The 19,984-nt window shown below is 39.5% G+C and overlaps 2 protein-coding genes and 1 long non-coding RNA gene across 6 annotated transcripts in view; 1 reads left to right on the top strand and 2 right to left on the bottom strand.

The window, feature by feature from the left end:
• The window catches only part of LOC132838608 (uncharacterized), a 28,310-nt gene that overhangs the window by 5,436 nt on the left and 2,890 nt on the right, over window positions 1-19,984 (top strand). The window contains exons 1-4 of one of the 2 annotated variants that reach the window (XR_009647659.1): window positions 2,621-3,085; window positions 3,190-3,302; window positions 4,870-5,012; window positions 6,756-6,872. This is a non-coding gene — a long non-coding RNA (uncharacterized LOC132838608). Of the gene's footprint in view, window positions 1-2,620; window positions 3,086-3,189; window positions 3,303-4,869; window positions 5,013-6,755; window positions 6,873-19,984 lie in introns of those variants that run through there. The other variant, XR_009647660.1, reaches the window with a different exon arrangement.
• LOC132838606 (beta-1,3-galactosyltransferase 2-like) lies at window positions 7-7,586 on the bottom strand. 3 transcript variants are annotated; one of them, XM_060859034.1, is made up of 2 exons: window positions 7,337-7,586; window positions 7-3,343 (listed from the first exon to the last, which is right to left on the bottom strand). In XM_060859034.1, exons 1-2 carry the CDS (start codon window positions 7,373-7,375, stop codon window positions 2,261-2,263), a joined length of 1,122 nt encoding a protein of 373 aa, XP_060715017.1. In that variant the 5' UTR covers window positions 7,376-7,586; the 3' UTR covers window positions 7-2,260. The 3 variants fall into 3 exon arrangements, with proteins under 3 accessions (XP_060715017.1, XP_060715018.1, XP_060715019.1); XM_060859035.1 differs by lacking the exon at window positions 7,337-7,586 and adding an exon at window positions 6,716-7,166; XM_060859036.1 differs by lacking the exon at window positions 7,337-7,586 and adding an exon at window positions 6,017-6,155.
• glis2a (GLIS family zinc finger 2a) overlaps window positions 11,729-19,984 on the bottom strand; it is a 13,432-nt gene continuing 5,176 nt past the window's right edge. Inside the window, exons 5-6 of the mRNA XM_060859033.1 lie at window positions 16,281-16,399; window positions 11,729-15,839 (exon numbers count right to left, since the gene is read on the bottom strand). Of these exons, the coding sequence (XP_060715016.1) occupies window positions 15,241-15,839; window positions 16,281-16,399 (718 nt within the window). The 3' untranslated portion in view covers window positions 11,729-15,240. The remainder of the gene's footprint in view (window positions 15,840-16,280; window positions 16,400-19,984) is intronic.

Here is a 19,984-nt window from a genome sequence, read left to right as displayed (position 1 = left end):
TCAGAATTCCAGGAAACGTTTAATTTTTCAGCACATATGTTTACATCATCAGTCAGTCCTTCTGTCTCTTTTTTATTTATTTTTTATTGTTATAATTCAGTATCAAAATGTATAAAATCTTATGCACAGGGTTCTTATTCTAATCATCTTCAAGTGAAGACACATTTGTAATGTCTTTCTATGATTAGCTGTCTTCACGTTGTCCACACGTGAATGTAAGAGCACTTTGCTTGATTTATGTTTATTTTGTTTCATTTTGGAGGGACTGATTAGGGATAATGGCTATATGGATTGTACAACATTATGTTTTAGGCACTAAGAATAAAGACAGTATGAAGACAATTAAAATGCACATTCATTTTGGCTGAAATTTCGGCCTCAAAATTAACAGACGTCAAGCAGGACTAGAAATACTTCAGTCTTTTACTATCCCCTTATTTATTTTGTTCATTTATTTATTCATTCATTTAAGAATTTTATAAAGTATCAGATGCACCAAGATTTAAAAAACAATCAAACAAACAATCAGGAATTATCTTTTTTGTCAAAGAAATATCAGAACAAGTAATACATGCAAATTTATATCTTTATATCTTTATATCCTTTATATCCTTATCTTTATATCTTTTGCAAAGTGCATATTTTGTGAGATTTGGTTCATAATGGCAGATGAACAACAATGTTTTAAAAATCTTAGTAAGAAATGACTTTCTTTACCCAAGGCATGTAACTGAAAGAAATGGAAGTCAGTTTCACCCAATGAGTAATATCAGTATGTCAGTAAATGTGTTTCAAACCTCTTTTTTTATAATGCAAAGGTAGTCTGTATTACCAAATTTAAGGACATCAGCCTGTTGGGGCTTCCTTGCACATGCTAGCTTGTTATCTTTAGCGTACTGTACTGTACATTAACATGTTTTCTGGCTGTGATGTAAGTTCAAAGAGTCATTTTTCGTGGTCTGAAGAACTGGCCGCATACTAAAAGAAAAGATGTTGTGCAACATTTCATCAGACAGGTCTTGGCCGATTGACTACCTGTTAAGTAAGTTGTTTTTAAGTATTTAAAGCACACATTCTTACACACCAAGGGAAAAAAAAAACAAGTGTCTTGTATGACAACCTGGTAACAAGAGAAAAGGTTTCAAATTTTTGCAAAGAAAACAAACAAAAAAAAAACCAAAATGTATTTTTAAAATTTTAGATTTACATGAAACGAAGGAGCGCATTATACAGTACACAAACCTGCAATCTGGATTTTTAACTATAAATTTAAAAAAAATAACATTATAATCATTTTTTTATGTTTAATAAATAATTAAATTTGGATTATATTTTATATAATGTAATCTTCCGTTTATATATTAATTTTTTTTTTTTTCATTTTAATAAAGAGGTTCGTTATCGTTCTCGACTAACGTGCAATTGAAAACAGACTCTTTTATAAAAATAGAAAAGATTTATAATCAGCAGAAATCAGCTTCACAAAGAAGAACAGATTCATAAAGGAGCAAATTCCTTTTTAAAAGCTTGCTTCGTCTGACTGGAAGGCATGTCTATGACCACGTCAAAAGGACGCGTCCACGTGGTTTGACAATGCGAGGTAGCCATTCAATGTGAGGTTTCCTATTGTTTTTCCAGGCTTTTGTCATGCTTCATGTTGCATCACACATTGGTCTGAACTGGTTTTCTAATCTGGAAGTACTAGTCTATAGTTATCTCATCTGTATTGCTATTATATTAAGGGTGCTTATAACAATTGTCATTACTGTTATTCTTTTAAGTAATATTATTATTCATCACTTAAGCTCTAATATGTTTATTCCTAAGGAATAACAGAATGACATCAGATTTATCAGAATGTCGAGGCACATTAATACTACTAATAACTCACGTGGTATGAAAGTATAAATATAGTTAATATACAGTCCTTCACAATTCTCTAATAAAAAATATTCTTGTTCATTTTCCCTGTAGAGAAATTATAAACTAATAGTTTGTAACTGATCTATGATGAACAGGCTCATGCTAGAAGCAGAGCCTCTCCCTGTAACAATGGGCATGAGAATTATTTTTTTGGAAAATTGGAATTTTGTGCTTTCGACAGTGTTTTTGTGGTGTCGGAGGACATGAGTTTTGTGTAAACATTTGACAGTTCTAAAGTCACAACGTCATCTTTGTGCAAAAGGCTTAAAAGCTGGGATGCACAAAGTATTTTTATAGCACTCTAAAACCATGGCATCTAAAAACATCTCAATCCTGATCACGTAGGCCTCTTTAGCTTCTGCCAGAATGATACTAGCTGCATTGGGGATCCAAGGATCGTTGTGATGACCCTGGAGAACTCGCTGTGCTTAAATTCACCACCGTGATAAGCCTTGAATTGGGAAGGGTCGGGAGGATCTGAAGGCGGGATGCCCAATTTTTCCAAACACGCACCCACGTAGGCATCCTCTATGCTAAACGGAGGTACGTCTTTTGAGACCCTGACGAGCTTCTCTGGAAGATCATTCGAAAATACATAACCCATCCCCAGCAGGTAAGTAGGGTAGACGTCCTGAGGGTACACGTCCTGAGGCACATACCACTTGGAAGATGGGTCTCGAATGACGGGTCGGTTCCACATTACCATCCCAGTTATGTAGTTTTTTTTAGGTGTCTCCGGTGCCAGCAGCAAACTCATGAGGTTTTCCAGATTTAGGAACATGTCCGAGTCTATCTTCATGGCATAGGATGCTCGAGGACAGCGTGTGGCTAACCAGTCCAAGATCACCATGGTCTTTATGGTCAGGTTTCTGTATGTGTCCAAGAAGTCACTCTGTATAAGATCGTGGTATTGCTGGCTTTCTAACCTCAACTGCTCTTGCTGGTCCACCCCCTGTGCATCTCCTCCTAATCCCAGAACAAACAAGACTGTGATTTTTTTCCCTCGAACAACAGTCTCGTTACCCCACGTGATCCGGATGGCGCTACGAGCCGCCAGTTGTTGAGGAGCCACTGGCACCATGAGGACTAAAAATGGCTTCTGCTGCTCACATATATTTGGCTCATCTAGGATGAAATGGTACCTGCGTGGATATGCTTCGTGGTAAGTTTCTGTCACTGGAACAGTCGTCGTCATTGTGTCCCGATCGGTCGACTCTGTGGAAGTTTGACTGCGGTTGCTTTGGGTTTTTTTTGGCATGTAAAAAGAGTGAAGATGTTGGGCAACATTCTTGAGCCACTGTTTGGATGGGTGAGACAGATGGGAGATGTCAGACACTTTGATGGAGAGAAGCCCAATAAAGACCACGAAGAGCAGAATGGTAAAGCAGATTTTAAGCCTGTTCTTAATGTAGTCCATCATCTAAAAGAGAGAATAAGTTAGATGTCAACATTAAACACTGACGGTTGAGTGATTAGTCTTGTGTGCTTTAGCATCAATGAGTCTTGAACACTAATGATCCTGTTTATCCTTGGAGCACTTTTGGTAGGTATTAACCACTGCCTGTTGGGAACACTTTACAAGACCTGCTGGTTTGGAGACTCTCTGATCCAGACATCAAGATGTCACAATGTGGGACTTGTAAAAATCACCCAGATCCTTACACTTGCCCATTTTTCCAGTTTTACAACATTGTCTTGCTACCCAATATATCCCACCCACTGACAAGTGCCATTGTAATGAGGTAATTACGTTACCTGTTAGGGGTTTTTAATTGTATCACTTGTTTTAATTGTTTATCAAATAGGACTTTGCTGTTTCATTGCTGTAACCTACACTGACATCCAGGGGCAGTTCTAGGATTTCATCTTTAGGGGGTTTTAGCCCTCAGTGAGAATTTAAAACAAGAAGAGTTTTATATTATATATTATATGACTACACAGTAAGCCAAAAGTTATGGTATTATTTAAAATGGCAAAAGTGGACTCCAAAATGTTATGCATGATGTAATGATGCCAGTCTTGAATCAAATCAGTTCATGTGTGTGTGCATTCTCTACAAACAGTGTGTCCAACGAATGCAGTCATTAATAAAGAAATATTCACAAGACAAAGACCAAATCAATAAATGTTATTTTTATTTAGTATTGAATGGATTGTTTGCATTAATATTTTGTTTGTGCTATAAACTCTGGTAATAAGAATAGTGACATTTCACTGCTTTTGGTTGCCATATTTGCTTCTTTCCGTCGATTAACGTTATAGATAAACACCTCCAGCTCTGACTGACTCTGTGCTCCTCCGGGCAAATAAAGCAGACAGCTGATGATGCACTTTTGAAAGACTACAACGCACGCGCGTAAAAGCAAAGTAAACAAAATCGCTCTTGGATCAAACTGATAAATAATTTTCTTTTCCATCGACGACATCGATGTCCTGCATTTTAACGTAATTTTTATTGTTTATTTATGAAAGTAAAAATTATACTTATAGTTTTAGGGTGGCTGAGATCACAGAGAGGGGGCCAGGAGCCATCCTAAAAAAGGCCTAGAACTGCCCCCTGACATCTCTGTTTAACACCATCTTCAAGCAGACATAAAGAGCCAGATTATCAAGTTTAGCAGTAAAAATATTTTTTAACCTGCCTATAGTCATGGTCTGAAACCTGAAATGCAGAGTTATGTAATGAAAGACGTTTACATCTGTTCAGATTGTATGTTGTAAGTTAATCTCTAAAAGCTTCTGTTTTTCTTTTGGAAAGTAATGAACACACCTGTAAAAGACATGTTCTTCTGTGAACTGGCATGTTGTCTGTCACGTGTTTGACAGATTGACTGTTCTGCATATCATATATAAGTCATGTAAGGATTAGCAGCTACTGCGCAGTAAGCATCTATGAAGTAATTAGACAGAAGGTCTGGACTTCTAAATATATGTTTGTGTTTGTAGGTCTGATACAAAAGGAGTCAGAACGTTCAGGAGTTCAAACCCCAAGACCACCAAGCTGCCACTGCTGGGCCCCTGAGCAAGGCCCTTAACCTGCAAGATGTAAACACAAATTTTACTTTTTCTTTCCTGCTTTTACATTAGAGGTCAGTGTGAAGGTGGATCAAAATAAGCATGTTTATTTCTTATAAGTTTCTTTCTCTCTTTTTGTTCCTTTCTTTTTTTTTTATTAATTTTTTATCAATTTGAATTATAAATTAGTGTGATAAAATGACTGAGCAAACAGTCAGCGCAGTAGGAAAAAGATAAAGGCTTGATGTGACATTTTATATATTATAAGATTAAAAGTCTAAAAAACGTTGGTGTTGAGCTCCAGCGCATGTCTTCTACATTTAAATGTAGAATGGCTTCCTGTCACTAGTTAGACTATAGAAAGGTGTTTGTTCTGTATCTCTACCTGCTGCAGCTCCAACAGATGTAAATATAACTCAGCAATTTTAAAAACATACTTATTTTCCTTTTTCTTCAGTTTTGTTATGTGGTAATTAACTGTTGATATGGTAATTAATGTGGTAATTAACTGTTGCTGTGGTAATTAATGTGGTAATTAACTGTTGTTTGCTTTGTTGCTGCTGTGTGATTTTGCTGGACATTGGGGTCATAAATGAATCCCTTAAATTAATGTCTTGACTTGACCAAAGATTTTATTTTATTTAATTATTGATGGTGATTTTTCAAAATCCATGATCAAACCTCAGGCATAAGGAATAAATATAAATATTAATTTAAACATAAGTCTAATGTTAAACCTTGTATTTTTTTGTTCTGTTTGTTTTATATACACACATATATATATTCTGTAAAGCTACTCTGAGACATTGTCCGTTGTTAACAGCGCTATACAAATAAAATTGAATTCATATTGAATTGATACTAACCACTGCCTGTTGGGAACACTTTACAAGACCTGCTGGTTTGGAGACTCTCTGATCCAGACATCAAGATGTCACAATGTGGGACTTGTAAAAGTCACCCAGATCCTTACACTTGCCCATTTTTCCAGTTTTACAACATTGTCTTGCTACCCAATATATCCCACCCACTGACACATGCCATTGTAATGAGGTAATCAGTTATTCACTTTACTTACTTCTTAGAGCAGCGGTGATCAATCTTATCCGGAAAGAGCCGGTGTGGGTGCAGGTTTTCATTCCAACCAAGCAGAAGCCACACCTGATTCCACCTGTTTAATCAGTTGTCCTTGGCTTTTAGTATAGACTCTGGTGTGGCTTCTGCTTGGTTGGAATGAAAACCTGCACCAACACCGGCCCTTTGTGGATAAGATTGGACACGGCTGCACTAAGAAGTCTGCGTCACACAAGGAGGAGGTTTCATGCTTCATATCCTTCACCCTTACTGTAGCTATGCTTTGAATTAATGATTAGACATACAGTATATTACTGCGCTATAAAGCACCCTTCGGCAACTTCCTTTTTTCAGTGAAAACGATTTTTTTTAAGTCGTAATAGTTTCAAATCGAGGTCAGATTCCTCTTTTGTTTTTAAAATAAAAATATACATAAGATTACATCTTTATCACAAATGATAAACAAGGCATTTTACACGCATCACAAAAGCTTTCTCTTCTATTTCTTGCAAACTAAAGACATATAGCGGAGACTGAAAACTGACCTCACAAAGTCCTACATCTAACAAAAGATGAACAGAGCCAACAAAGAGTCACCTGAACTAGGATGAATATAAACAGTGTCATTGTCTGTCTGTATAGCTCTGCAACGGTTTTGTTATAAAAAGTGGAACTCAGAAGCAACAGAAGTAACAAGACTCACCTGAATTTGCCTGTGTGTGTGTCTGCGTGTGTGTTTCTAGCTCGGTTATCTCCTTACAACTCTCAGACAAGCTCACAGAAGAAAAAAAAAACAGAATGGACTGAAGTACAACTCTCTGAGATGAAACCTGTGAGAGAGGCATCTCATGAGAACACAGGTGTGTGCACTAACAAGGGGCGGAGCCACAGGTTACCTGTAATAAAGACTTATAACTGCACTGTTTCTAAGAGCCTGATTTCAAACCAGTACAATTATTTAAGTCCTTTTTTGGCAAAACTGACAAAAACTGACTGACAAAAATGTTTCTGCGTGACCAAAAACTGTTCTGCAGTTTCACCAGAAGAAAGACTGAACAATCAAGAGATTAAGATAAGGGTATAGTCTAAACATAAGCCTGTGTGGGGGGTGTGTGTAAAGGCCACACTTGAGACTATAGATAATCCCCAAGGCAGAGACATGGAAACACGATAACCCAGAAACAAGCAGACAAATGTACCTACGAATGAGAGGAAAAAAAAACGCACTAAATTGGTCTTAAATAATTAAATTTGGAAAAAGAAAGAAAGAAATCCAACAATTTCCAGTTTGGATCATTATGAAATCAATTTAAAGCAAACTTACATTTTCTGGACCAAAGTGTAGACAGCTTTTACGCTTCATTCTGTCTAGCAATTGAAAATGGATTTAGGAGTCGAAACCTTCTGCTTCATCAAACCGGATACCTGCTTTTAGAAACACACAAGCAGCAACAGTGTAATGACACAATGATAATGGGGGATGACCATGAGCACCATGAAACCAGGAGCCTGACCAGTTCCCCATGCTGTGGTTTTCCTTTGACAATCAAAGGCGTGTCCCAGGTTGTGGAATAAGCGTACGGCAGCAGGAGTTACACATTTCCCCTGCTTTGTGCTGCAACACAAGTGATAAAATAAGTGCGAACACGTTTAATTATTAACACGTCCTCTCGCAATGATGCAGACTCTGGTTTCTCCCTTTTGTGCTGGTGTAAATCGCTGTAATTAGCTTTTACAGGCATTGTGTCTCTCCAGCTCCACTATTTCACAAAGGTCTTCTGGGTTTTTGGCTGAATTCGGCTTCCTCGTCCTTCTCAGTCTTCACATGGGCTCAAGACTTTGTGACACATGTTTAATCTCTGTGCGCGTCCATATGTTACGCACATGTGTATTACTTAGTTGAAAATGAACGAATGCTGATAAGATGATAATGAACGAGATGAGATGTTGCAGCGGTGCAAGTAAACCCGCGTAACATAAATCAGTCTGTACATACACATGCTAGATTTCTGCTTATACATACGTACGTACGTGTGGAATATCTTTGGTGTTTTTAGTACGTGTAAAACATCTACAGAATCACTCTGATCTGTTAAAGGTGTGTTTGTAAGACTCGGTCAGCGGAGTAGGAAGTACTGGGTACTGCTGCTTTATGGAACCCAGAAAAGATACCTTGGACCTATAAAGAGAGAAAAACATCCTATTCTGTCCCTCTCTATAGAGGGTGTCGGTCTTGTATGAACAGCCCAGCTTTTGTTTATTTGCGCCCCATAGGACCTTGTATCTGGGCTATCTCCACTCCCACCCACTTTATAGTGACATGAGTCCCTGAGGGGTTTAGTGCCCACCCTGCTGAACAATCCACTGGTGTAATTGCTCCCTTTTGTGCCGTGTTTGCTCTTTGATATAAGAATGCACTGCATCAGTTACTGTACGTTACTTAACAACTAAAAATTGTTCAGTGGATGCACGAGACCGGATCTGAGTTAAGTTCAAGGTGCTTTAAAATTGCGTCACTAGCAGATGCGTACTAAACTACGGGTGGTGTGCTGTTAGTGGAAAATCAACTGGTGAGCGGTTCTCACAATAAAGAACAAGTGTACTTTTTATCTATTTATAGTTACATTTAATGTCACATTTTATCAACAAAACAAGTCGCATAGGTCGCTGGAGACTCGTTAAATAAACCTCTCCTTACAGAAAAAAAAAAATAAAAAAAAATATATATATATATATATATATATATATTTTTTTTTTTTTAAACAAGTTTCCAAGCTGCAGTTATATACAGTAGAATGAACTTACACCTCCTGACCAATCAGAATCCAGAATGGGTGTGATGTACAATATATCCAGACTCCAGGGCCGCAACAGGAGATAGGATATTGACACACACCTTGATTAAATAAAACGACACAGAACATGAAGAACACTTCTTTTCCAGTCAATGACGAACGTTAACGGTAAAACCGGCAATAGCGTGTCCATGGAGATGAATGTTGAACCATTATACACAATACATTATACACAATACATACCACTTAAGATTATCTGTCCTATGTCAAATAATATTTGTACAGGAAAGTTCACTCCAGTACTAATGATTCATTTGGTGCAGGGTTAAAGCTGATCGTTACACTGATGTTCTTTATCATCACACACTTTATCATCCTAGTTTTAAAAAAAATTATAAATTGATTATTTAGTGAAAATCCTGTATTTCAGTCTACATGGAGATGTGTAAACCACACCTTTTCACAATAGTCTGTCCTGTGCAAAGGATATAAAACCCTATCCACATACAATCACGTTTCATCATGATGCTGCTGTACATTTGGAATAAATTCTGAAATTGATTTTTGTTTTTTTTTCTAGGTTTGACAAATCATTAATTTGATTAATTATTAATCTGGCATGAGAGCATATACTGTACCATAAAAACATCTGAACGATTGATTACATAAGAAAATACCTTTAAAAAGTTATTAAAGGAAGTCAGTGTGTGAGATTTAAGATTACATTAAGGTCTAAGGGACCGTAGACCTTACACCTTACACCATTAAGGTCTAAGGGACACTTTGCTGCAGCTTGCTTTCATCAGTACACTATATTCGTGTGTACATTTGATTTTAAAAGTGAAATTGACTAAAAGTATAAGTAAGTCAATCTAAAACTACTCTTAAAGTACTTTTTGTTTCCCCAAAAAACAAATTCAAGTCAACGTAACGAAGTAAATCTAGCGCTTTACTACTCACCTTTGCAGACCTGTGTTGTGTCCTCATATAAGGTGTTTTCTCTCTCTGTTCACTGGAACATTTACATTCTCATTTACATTTAAAATGTTAAAAAAAAAAAAAAGTGTGCTAATGTCACCTTTAACAAATATATTAACTCCAGTTTACTAGGTCATAGACTAAAGATACCAACAACCAAAAACTCTGCTGGGACCTGCCCCCTCCCCTACATAAAAACAAAAATAAGTGTTAGTTGAAATGTTTCAGGAAGAGTGAGGTCTTCACCTGTCGGTTAAACACCGTCAGTGACTCAGCTGTACAGACATCTAGAGGAAGTTCGGAGAAAAGAGTCTTGTTGTATTACCCTCTTACCCTGAGATGTACAGAAAGAGGGTGCTGGTCCATTTGACGAGCAAATGAGTTGTTTCATTGCTTGTGGTTGCAGCCAAGACGTATCTCCTACATCTGATTCTTTGAGTCATTTATTCATTCATTCATTTGTTCATTTTCTACCGTTTATCTGAACTACTCAGGTCACGGGGAGCCTGTGCCTATCTCAGGCGTCATCGGGCATCAAGGAAGGATACACCCTGGACTGAGTGCCAACCCATCGCAGGGCGCACACACACACACACACACACTCTCATTCACTCACACGCTCACACACTATGGACAATTTTCCAGAGATGCCAATCAAGCATGTCTTTGGACCGGGGGAGGAAACCGGAGTACCCGGAGGAAACCCCCGAGGCACAGGGAGAACATGCAAACTCCACACACACAAGGTGGAGGCGGGAATCAAACCCCCAACCCTGGAGGTGTGAGGCGAACGTGCTAACCACTAAGCCACCGTGCCCCCCGAATTCTTTGAGTCATTCCATTGAATTCTGGTCAATTAAAAAGCCACCCTTAGTGGTTAGCATGTTTGAAAAATTGTCTGTAGTGTGTGATTGCGTGAGTGAATGAGAGTGTGTGTGCCCTGCGATGGGTTGGCACTCCGTCCAGGGTGTATCCTGCCTTGATGCCCAATGACGCCTGAGATAGGCACAGGCTCCCCGTGACCCGAGGTAGTTCGGATAAGCGGTAGAAGATGAATGAGTGAGAGAGAGTGAGTAAAAAGCCACCGTCTGCTGACGGAGTTAAAACACTAAATGAAAAGCGATGCCACTTTGTTCTAGACAGTGCGACTGGGTTCCTGTTTGTCACTGAATCATCCACAGAATTTAAACTTAAAGAGGTGTTTCCTCCTCAGGTGTTAACATGGTTCAATTTGAGTGTAATTAATGATTTCACTGTGACTGCGACTGGGCAGACGGATCGCAGGTGATGTTGAGGGTTGATGTTTAGAAAGTCTGCCTTAGTCAGTTTGCCAAGCCAAAGCTGTGAATCAGCTTACATGATTTTTTTTTTTCGTCGTCTGTTATCTCATATAATAAAAGTGCTTTATGGATCATGTGCAGTTTCTTCAAGAAGCAAACTTTCTACAGATTTCATTAAAAAAAGAGTTGACCTTAGTGCTTCATCTTAGGTAAGAGCTTGTTTTCTTTCTTTTTTTTTTTTTGAGTTTGAGTTACAACCTTTACCCCATTGCAGCATTATTCCCTCTTGCGATATGATGACTATTTAATGACTCTATGTTGATGCAATGTGTCATTATCTGAAGATGAATCAAACCAAACCTGCAGCATAGCCTCATTTGACACGAGGCTCCCGGATGTTGGTCTCAAGAATTCTTTTTTTAAAAAAGAAATCGTTCAATATCTTGAAAACATTAAGTATTTTGCATTATTTCTCTGTATAGAGTTAGAGCACATTTATGATTTCAAACATGGTCAGAAATGTTCAGGAAATGACCAAGGAAGAAAGGAAGAAAGTGGAAATTCAGGGAAATATTTCTAGAAATAAGATTCACTCAGGTTGCTCGTGATGTAACGTTCAGTGAAAAACACACAACTGTACGTCAGTAAAACAGTCACACTTCCTGCTTATCATATGCCTGTTTTTATTAGACGCTGCCCGTCGTCGTTGTAATCATAATTGTCAATATCTTGCATGACAATATCTCTTGGAGCTGGCTTTTCATTTATTTATTTATTTATTTATTTAATTATACTGCATGCTCATTATTAGAACACATGTCAGGAGGAAATTATACATATTGGCGTACATAACATTTAACTTCCATTCGTACATACATGGTGTAGCATACAGGACGTTCTGGATGCCTCTCTTACAGGTGGTACCTTTGTGTAACCAGTCGCACAAACACCTGATTCGGGGACGAGGCCCGTCTTTAGAAGTGAGCGTGACTCGAGCGTGGCACGTCGTGGCGGTGTGCAGTGGTGTCTTTCAAGAAGAAAACACATATTCCGACTTAGAACATTATTAAATCTTATTAAATGTACGCTGGGGCTTTGGATAAACGTTATATATTTTTTTTTGTAATGATATTTATATACATACAATACGTGGAAGCATTAGCTCAGTGGTTTAAGAGTGGACTACTGAATGAAGGCTGTGAGTTTATATCCCATCATCGCTAAGCTGCCACTGCTGCACCCCGAGCAAGGCTCTTAACCCTGAATCATTCAGCTGTGTAAATGAGAAGTCACTCTGGATAAACAAGTCTGCCCAATGTTGTAAATGTAAACATCAGACTTGCCAAAACTGACTTTGTGGCTTGTGAAGGGATTCTGAAGGAAGACGGACAAATAAAGTAGAAATGAATAAACTCATCATACTGCTGTTTAAACACATCATATTGTGTATACTGTACCTACTGAAAAGAAACAAACTAGCTCATCAAGTTATACTTTCATGAACAGGTATCATCAACACTCCTGACCAAATACAAACACTGTGCTCTCACCGGAGCTGAGACTCAAACCTGGGCCCGTATTCATAACAATTCTTAGTACAAGTAGAGTCTTAGTCTTAGTAGAGTTTCTAATAGTGAGGAAATTCTAAGAAAATTCTTAGAAATGGTTACATTTCCTTTTGAAATGAAAGATCCCAGTAAAGATAAAAGTTATTCATAAAGCATCTTAACTCTTAAAAGTGCTCATGAGGTCAAAAAGTAGACTAGAATATTTGATAACGATAAAATAATCTAGATTAGATTGTGTCGGGATTATTTTTGTGATATATCTATCATTTAGAGATACACTAACATCTCTGAAATGGAGCCGAAATGCCACAGAGGCAGAAATGATATCATTTGTCTCTGACATTTCTGCTGTGTCAGAGATGTTTACATTTACATTACATTTAGAACATCTCTAATACGATCAGTCACAAACGTAATCCCTACACGATATAGACTCAAATATCTGAACATAGAGACAAAGTGAGGCTTATTAATAGACAACCAATCACAGTCTTCAAAAGAATGTGTGACCGAGTTACAGGTTTAAGCCCTGCCTCCTCTCTAAGGGGCTTTTTACACCTGGTCACTTCATGCGTTTTCTGTGATCCAATATCTATCCGATGGTAAAAAGACCAGGTCTAAATGCCCTCCGAAACGTTTTGGAGACGGATATAAATCCGATGGTACAAACCCCTTCAGGCGGTGGTCTGGGACGCGTTTCAGATAAAACTGGACAGGTGTAAATGATTGTGGTTGTTCAAGCCACATACATCAGCGCTATACTCCTCCCAAACGGAAGCACGTCACTCGCAGGTGATCTTTCACCCAGGTGTCTCGTTGGGTCTTAAAATGCACTGCTGTTGCAGCAAAAATGCAGCAAACAGTAAACGCTGTTTTTTGTAGCATAACCGTCGTAACGAGTTTTTTCGTCTTCTTTTTGATTGCGTTCTGAAAACCGCATACACCAAAGCGTGTTCCATTTCAATTACCCCGGAAATGAGGTCAAATATATTAGCATTTTGGGCGGGAGCAGAAAGATCGGATTGATATCCAGTTCGCCGAGACGCATTTATGTGGCCTAATGTAAATGGAACAGTTTGAACAGGTCAGATAGCTATCGGATCAGAGAAAACACACGAAGTGACCGGGTGTAAAAAGGCCCTAAGATAATCGTTGTATTTTCCTTTCTCAGAGTCGCTCTGAGTTTGGTCCTGAATTACTCTTAAGATAAAATTCATATTCCTAATTTTTAAGCTAAATTAAGAGCTCTCCGAGATCATTCTTAGAATCTTTATGAATACAGGCCCTGGTGTTTTGAAGCAGACACACTACAGAACCACTGTGCTTATCTATGGTACGTATTTCGCTCGCATAAATGTAACTATAGGTAGAGAACAGATCGGCGGCAGCGTCACTCAGTCTGGTAATAAGAAACTTGACATCCTGTTGAGAAGCATAACGTTTCCGGTAAACTATACGTAATCTATTTTTTCTTAGATCTGATTTTTTTTTTAAATCTGTGTACGTGTATTTAAGTTAAAGAGCAAAAAAAAAAAAAAAAAGGCGGGAAAGAGACCACTTCAAGCCGCCGCTTCGTGCCCAAGTCTGTTGACTACCAAACAGCGCAGCAATAAAAGCTTGTGAGAAAGGCACTTGAACTGGTTACTGAACCATATGATGATGTTGGAGGTAATGAAAAAGATTGTGCAAAACGAGTCAGGAGCTGGTCGTTCACAGACCGTCGTCTATCCTTATTACATCGGGTCTCACACTGCCTTTGTCGAAGTTACCTGTTGGAAAAAAAACCCTAACAGCAGGAAGGAATGATAAAATCAGCAATGAAATACAGTAATAAACCATCTCTACATTTCGTCAACACTGGATGTGTTTCGTCTGAAGGGGAAGGGGGAGGGAGGTGATTTGTTTAGAGTGGTCAGCCGTCCTCCTGGGGTTTGCATTCTCAACCTGTTTCTGTGTTTATATTGTTTAATGTCTATGGGTTTATGAGCAGGATGTTGCACACTTGTAAAGACTCTATGTTCCTGCACTCCAGCTTCAGATTGTCATCATCCGTATTCTCAGTTGCGTGTTAACAATTAATTCCATGCCAATTGTCGCAATCTGACCTAATCGGGTTTAAAATGTACACACATTGTATTTGTAATCTTATCTCGTGCTCCATTTAACGTGTTAACTCAGGAGTTTCTTCCTGCTGGGAAAAGTGATTTGCATGAAGCACACTCATGTTTGATTAATGCATGAATGTTTGATTTGGGCATGAGTTCCAACTAGGTTTTGTTTGTTGTTGTTATTAAATAATGGAATAATGGATTATATCTTAATCCCAGTGAGGATCCTCCCAGTGAGGATTAAGATACACGTCTGAAGAACTGTTATTATACTTACAGTGAGGGAAAAGAAATACTGCAGGTTTTTTACGGTTTCTGCCCAAAATACAGCGTTGTATTAGAATATGCTTCGAAAACTCAAAGCGCGTCAAGTAATAAGATTTAAGACTTCTTTTTTTAAAACAAGCTAAAATAGCAGGAATCATTGGTGGATTTGGGTTATACCGTTTTTTGTTTTGTTTTGTTTTGTTTTTTTACATGTCACGTGACACATGACGGTCTAGCTGACCACGGCCTGCTTGAGCATCATCATACCAGGTGGGACGAACACCCAGGACAAAGTGCTGCGTCCTTCTTCGACCTCCCTGTTATCGTGATCCTCATCATCATGGTGCTGCTCCTTCAAGACCCTTTGCTTAGTCTCCAGCCCAAAAGATGGAAGCATGAAAGGGTCGAATCGCGGCGTCTTGCCTAGCCCCGGAGCCACGTTGTTATGGTGGAGCATAGCTTCCGCCCCCATGTGCCCCGCAGACATGGAGAGATCGAGCGGAGAGGCTCCTAGAGCCATGAGAGGCCCGGAGAAGGCATGCAGCAGAGCCAGCGCAGCACCAGGCAGCACCAAATGAGCTCTGGACGAAGTGGGCAGTGTTGAAGTGTCGTTGCTGCCAACGGTGGTCTCTGTTCCTGTGGAGACGGAGTGGCCGTGGGCCTTGATGTGTTTGCGGAGTGAACTGGGGTCCGTGTAGCGCTTGGGGCAGCCGGCCATCTTGCAGCAGTAGGGTCTGTCCTCGTAGTGTGTTCGCGTGTGCTTAAAGCGGTCGCTGGAATTGGAGTAACGCTTTCCACATCCCTCGTATGGACACGCGTATGGTTTCTCTCCTGAAGCACAAAAAAAGTGAGGAGAAGATGATCGACGGTAGTGGAAGAAAGTAAAGTGTTATATAAACATTATGATGGTTATTTTATCAATGTTATGGATGTTTTGACCTGAAAAAGGAAAGACGTGTGTAACAACGTTTGTTCAAGAGGGAACCTTGAATTTTTTTTAACTCTGTTCATTCTGGCTACAAATCAGAGGAAGAAACACGGAGGCCTTCATCTAACAACGATAATGTTGATTTCATATCATGTGCTGAAGTCAGGGTTCAGAAAACCGTCTAAACTTTTACTTCATCTCAGTCTAAATCATGTCCCTGACTTGTTTCATGTCATCATCGACTTGTTGCCGCGTGTCGCAGCGTATGTACCAACACTGCAACTTGCCAGGATGTAGTAATCGTGGTATGTAATGAATGTAGTCTGTGAATGTGTTTGACTCACCTGTGTGTGATCGGGTGTGTATTTTAAGGTTCTCCAGGCGGGAAAAGCTTTTGCTACAGATGGGACACTGGTGTGGTTTCTCGTTGGTGTGTGTGCGGATGTGGATCAGCATCTTGTACCTAACCAATAGACATGTGGCATTATCACCTTGCATATGCAAAACACACACACACAACAATCAGGCATAACATTATGACCACTAACAGGTGAAGTGAATAACACAACGAACATTTTGTTCCTCAAAGATGACGTGTTAAAAGCAGGAAAAATGGGCAAGCATAAGGATTTGCGTGAGTTTGACATTTTGAAATTTTGATGGCTAGACGACTGAGTCAGAGCATCTCCATAACTGCAGGTCTTGTGGGGCGCAGCAGTGGTCAGTACCTATCAATAGTGCTCCAAGGAATGAACAGTGTTAAACCGGTGACCGGGTCATGGGCGATCAAGGCTCATTGATGCACATTGGGAGCGAAGGCTAGCCCGTGTGGTCCAACCAAACAGACGAGCTACTGTAGCTCAGATTGCTGAAGAAGTTCATGCTGGTTCTGATAGAAAGGTGTCAGAATACACAGTGCATCACAGTTTGTTGCGTAAGGGGCTTCATAGCCGTAGACCAGTCAGGGTGCCCACGCTGACCCCCGTCCACTGTCGAAAGCGCCAACAATGGGCATCTGAGCATCAGAACTGGACCACGGAGCAATGGAAGAAGGTGGCCAGGTCTGATGAATCACATTATCTTTTACTTCACGTGGAAGGCTCTGACCTGGGGAACAAAAGGCACCAGGATGCACTATGGGAAAAAGGCATGTTGGTGGAGGCGGTGTGATGTTTTGTGTAATGTTCTGCTGGGAAACTTTGGGTCCTAAGATCCAAGTGGAATTTACCTTGACTTGTACCACCTACTTTTCATAGAAACAGTATTCCCTGATTGCTGTGGCCATTTACACCAGGATATTGCGCCCTGCCACAAAGCAAAAATGGTTCAGGAATGGTTTGAGGAGCACAACAAGGAGTTTGAGTTGTTGGCTTGTCCTCCTCTGGCACCAACTCGCAACTTGCAAGACTTAAAGGATCTGCTGCTAACATCTTGGTGCCAGATACCACAGCACACCTTCAGGAGTCTAGAGGAGACCATGCTTCGACGGGTCAGGGCTGTTATGGCAGCAAAAGGGAGACCAACTTTTTTGAGTAGTGTTTGTAGTCATGTCATTTAATAAACAGATACAGCCTATTTAAATGTATAAACATAATTTAAACACTTGTCTTATTTAAATGTTCGTTGTTAAATGCTATGAGTCCTTCACTGGACAAGCATGTTGTACTTTTTGTACATGCCCACACACTGCAGTTTATTGATTTGTGTGTGTATGTGTGTGTGTACTGGAGAACATTTAAACACTTGACTGCAAGTAAAAACTAGATTTGTAAAGTTCGTCGCAACAAACTTTGATGTTGGCTTTGACGAGGCAAGTATTCGCAATGGCCGGTGCTTTTTGGAGGAAAGTGGACATAAAGCTTGTGAAATATAGTGGATTGCTAGGGTGCCAAAACATTTGGAGGCAAGTGGAGACGAGCATGTGTCGTCATCCGACAGGTTTTTGTTTTCACGTGACGTCACGTGACATCATCAGAATACCCGTGAGGAAGTTCCCCTCATTGTTCTGAGTGTTTTGATATGTCACATGTCCATGTTGTAAAAAGTTTTTTGATTTTGCATATTTTGGGGGCGGGGCTGCGGCACAACCGAAAGGCCAGTCGGGACACCAATGTTTGTTCAGAGTATCACCCTAAAGGAGCTGGCCGAGTTTGGTGTAGATAGTTCGAAAGCTTGCCGAGTTATAAACCTCCAAAGTTTATAATGGGAGTCTATGGGAAAAAAGGCCACTTTGAGACCCGGTACCAGAAGTACCGGTACTCGGATCGCTTAGAAAAGTCATAGCACACCACTCCTCAATGAGCCAGTCGATTTGACATGTCATTCATGTGTCTAGGACAAAAGCTGCGGGACAAGTTACGCGCCGAAACTTGTCCGGAAGAGTATGCAGGATAGTAAGAATGCTGCTTTGCAAGCACCATTAACTAGAATGTACATTTCCTGAAGAAAATGTGAATGGTGCTTGCACGTGGCAAGTTCCTCTCATCGGGCTAAAGGTTTTGATATATGACATGTCCATGTTGTGCTAACTCTTTGATTTCGTTTATTTTGGGGGCGGGGCTGCGAGACAACTGAAAGGCCAGTCGGTACACCAATTTAAAAGTTTGTTCAGAGTCTCACCCTAAAGGAGCTGGTCGAGTTTGGTGTAGATAGTTCGAAAGCTTGCCGAGTTATAAACCTCCAAAGTTTATAATGGGAGTCTATGGGGAAAAAAGGCCACTTTGAGACCCGGTACCCCTAAGTACCGGTACTCGGATCGCTTAGAAAAGTCATAGCAACAAACTTCAGACCAGGGTCTACAACATATCCGAATTTGGTTCATTGTGGCTCGAAAGCCCTAGGAGGAGTTACTCTTGATAAATTTTTGTCTAAGCTTAAATAGGAAAACAGAATGTTGGCTTCTACAAAGCGACATAAAGTGATGAGCGCTGGTGTCAGATCATCATAAACTCGATGTTTGAGTCGTACAAAGCTCAGTGGTTTTAGGTTCCTGTTTAAAATCACGCTGTACTAAAATTTCTGCTAGACGTTGAACAAATTCTCAGGACAGATTATTTTATGATTTCTCGAGATCAAGCTGCATTGTTTATGAGAAGTTTTTTTCTGCTCTAACGTAAGTAATCATTTTACCTTTAATTAATGATCGAATAAACAGCAAAATGTGTCGTGTAATCGTGCAGATCGCTGATTAATTCTGGTATCAATGGAAAAATAATCAACTCCAGGGTTGGACCACACTGCGTCATTATTTGTTGTAGTATCAGGTGTTTTATTGCTTGCTTAGTCACTACATACAAACACCAAGAGCAGTTAGTTGGAAACTTTAAGCTCTTAGATAAACTTTTGAGTATAAACTACAGCTGCTACTTCTGTATGTTACCAAATGTAGAACTTTAAAGGTGACTTTTTAATGACGAGCCAAAATACGTCCACTTACAAAAGAATAAAGCGTGCAACATCACCGATTTAAAGACAAACCAAACTTTCTTTTAAAGTTTGAATCGCGCGATAAAGGGATTTGTATTTTGTTTCAGATTAATGACGAGGTAGCGATTTAAACAGCAGTCGTATTTATATTCCAAAATCACTTGAACAACATCATTAAAAACACTTTTGAAGATGAGCACACCAGTTTCTAAATCCAAAGCAAACAGCACCCTTTTTTTGCCCTTGTGGTGCACCTTTTAATCTTTACTCTTCCTCCTCCTTCTTTTACCTTTTAAAATAAGTAAATAAGTCTTTAGATCTCCGACTCCACGCCCTATGCACGCTAACTACATTACCCGCAACTAAAGAGATAAAAGGCATGACATGATGTTCACTAATAACTTAAATGGTGTACTAATTTCACTACACACAATGTGTGTGTGTGTGTGTGTGTGTGTGTGTGTGTGTGTGATGCTGACTGTTGTCAGTCATTGTAAGCACAGATGGAGTATCATGTTATCAACATCATTTGTTTTTTGATCTTAGCCATACATCATATACAGTATATAGTGATGAAGTCAATACTGAAATGAAACCGTATAGACAGAGCAAGTAAAACGGT

This window comes from Tachysurus vachellii, chromosome 23, assembly GCF_030014155.1.
Source record: "Tachysurus vachellii isolate PV-2020 chromosome 23, HZAU_Pvac_v1, whole genome shotgun sequence".
NCBI lineage: Eukaryota > Metazoa > Chordata > Actinopteri > Siluriformes > Bagridae > Tachysurus > Tachysurus vachellii.
This window is presented reverse-complemented; position numbering and strand designations above follow the sequence as displayed.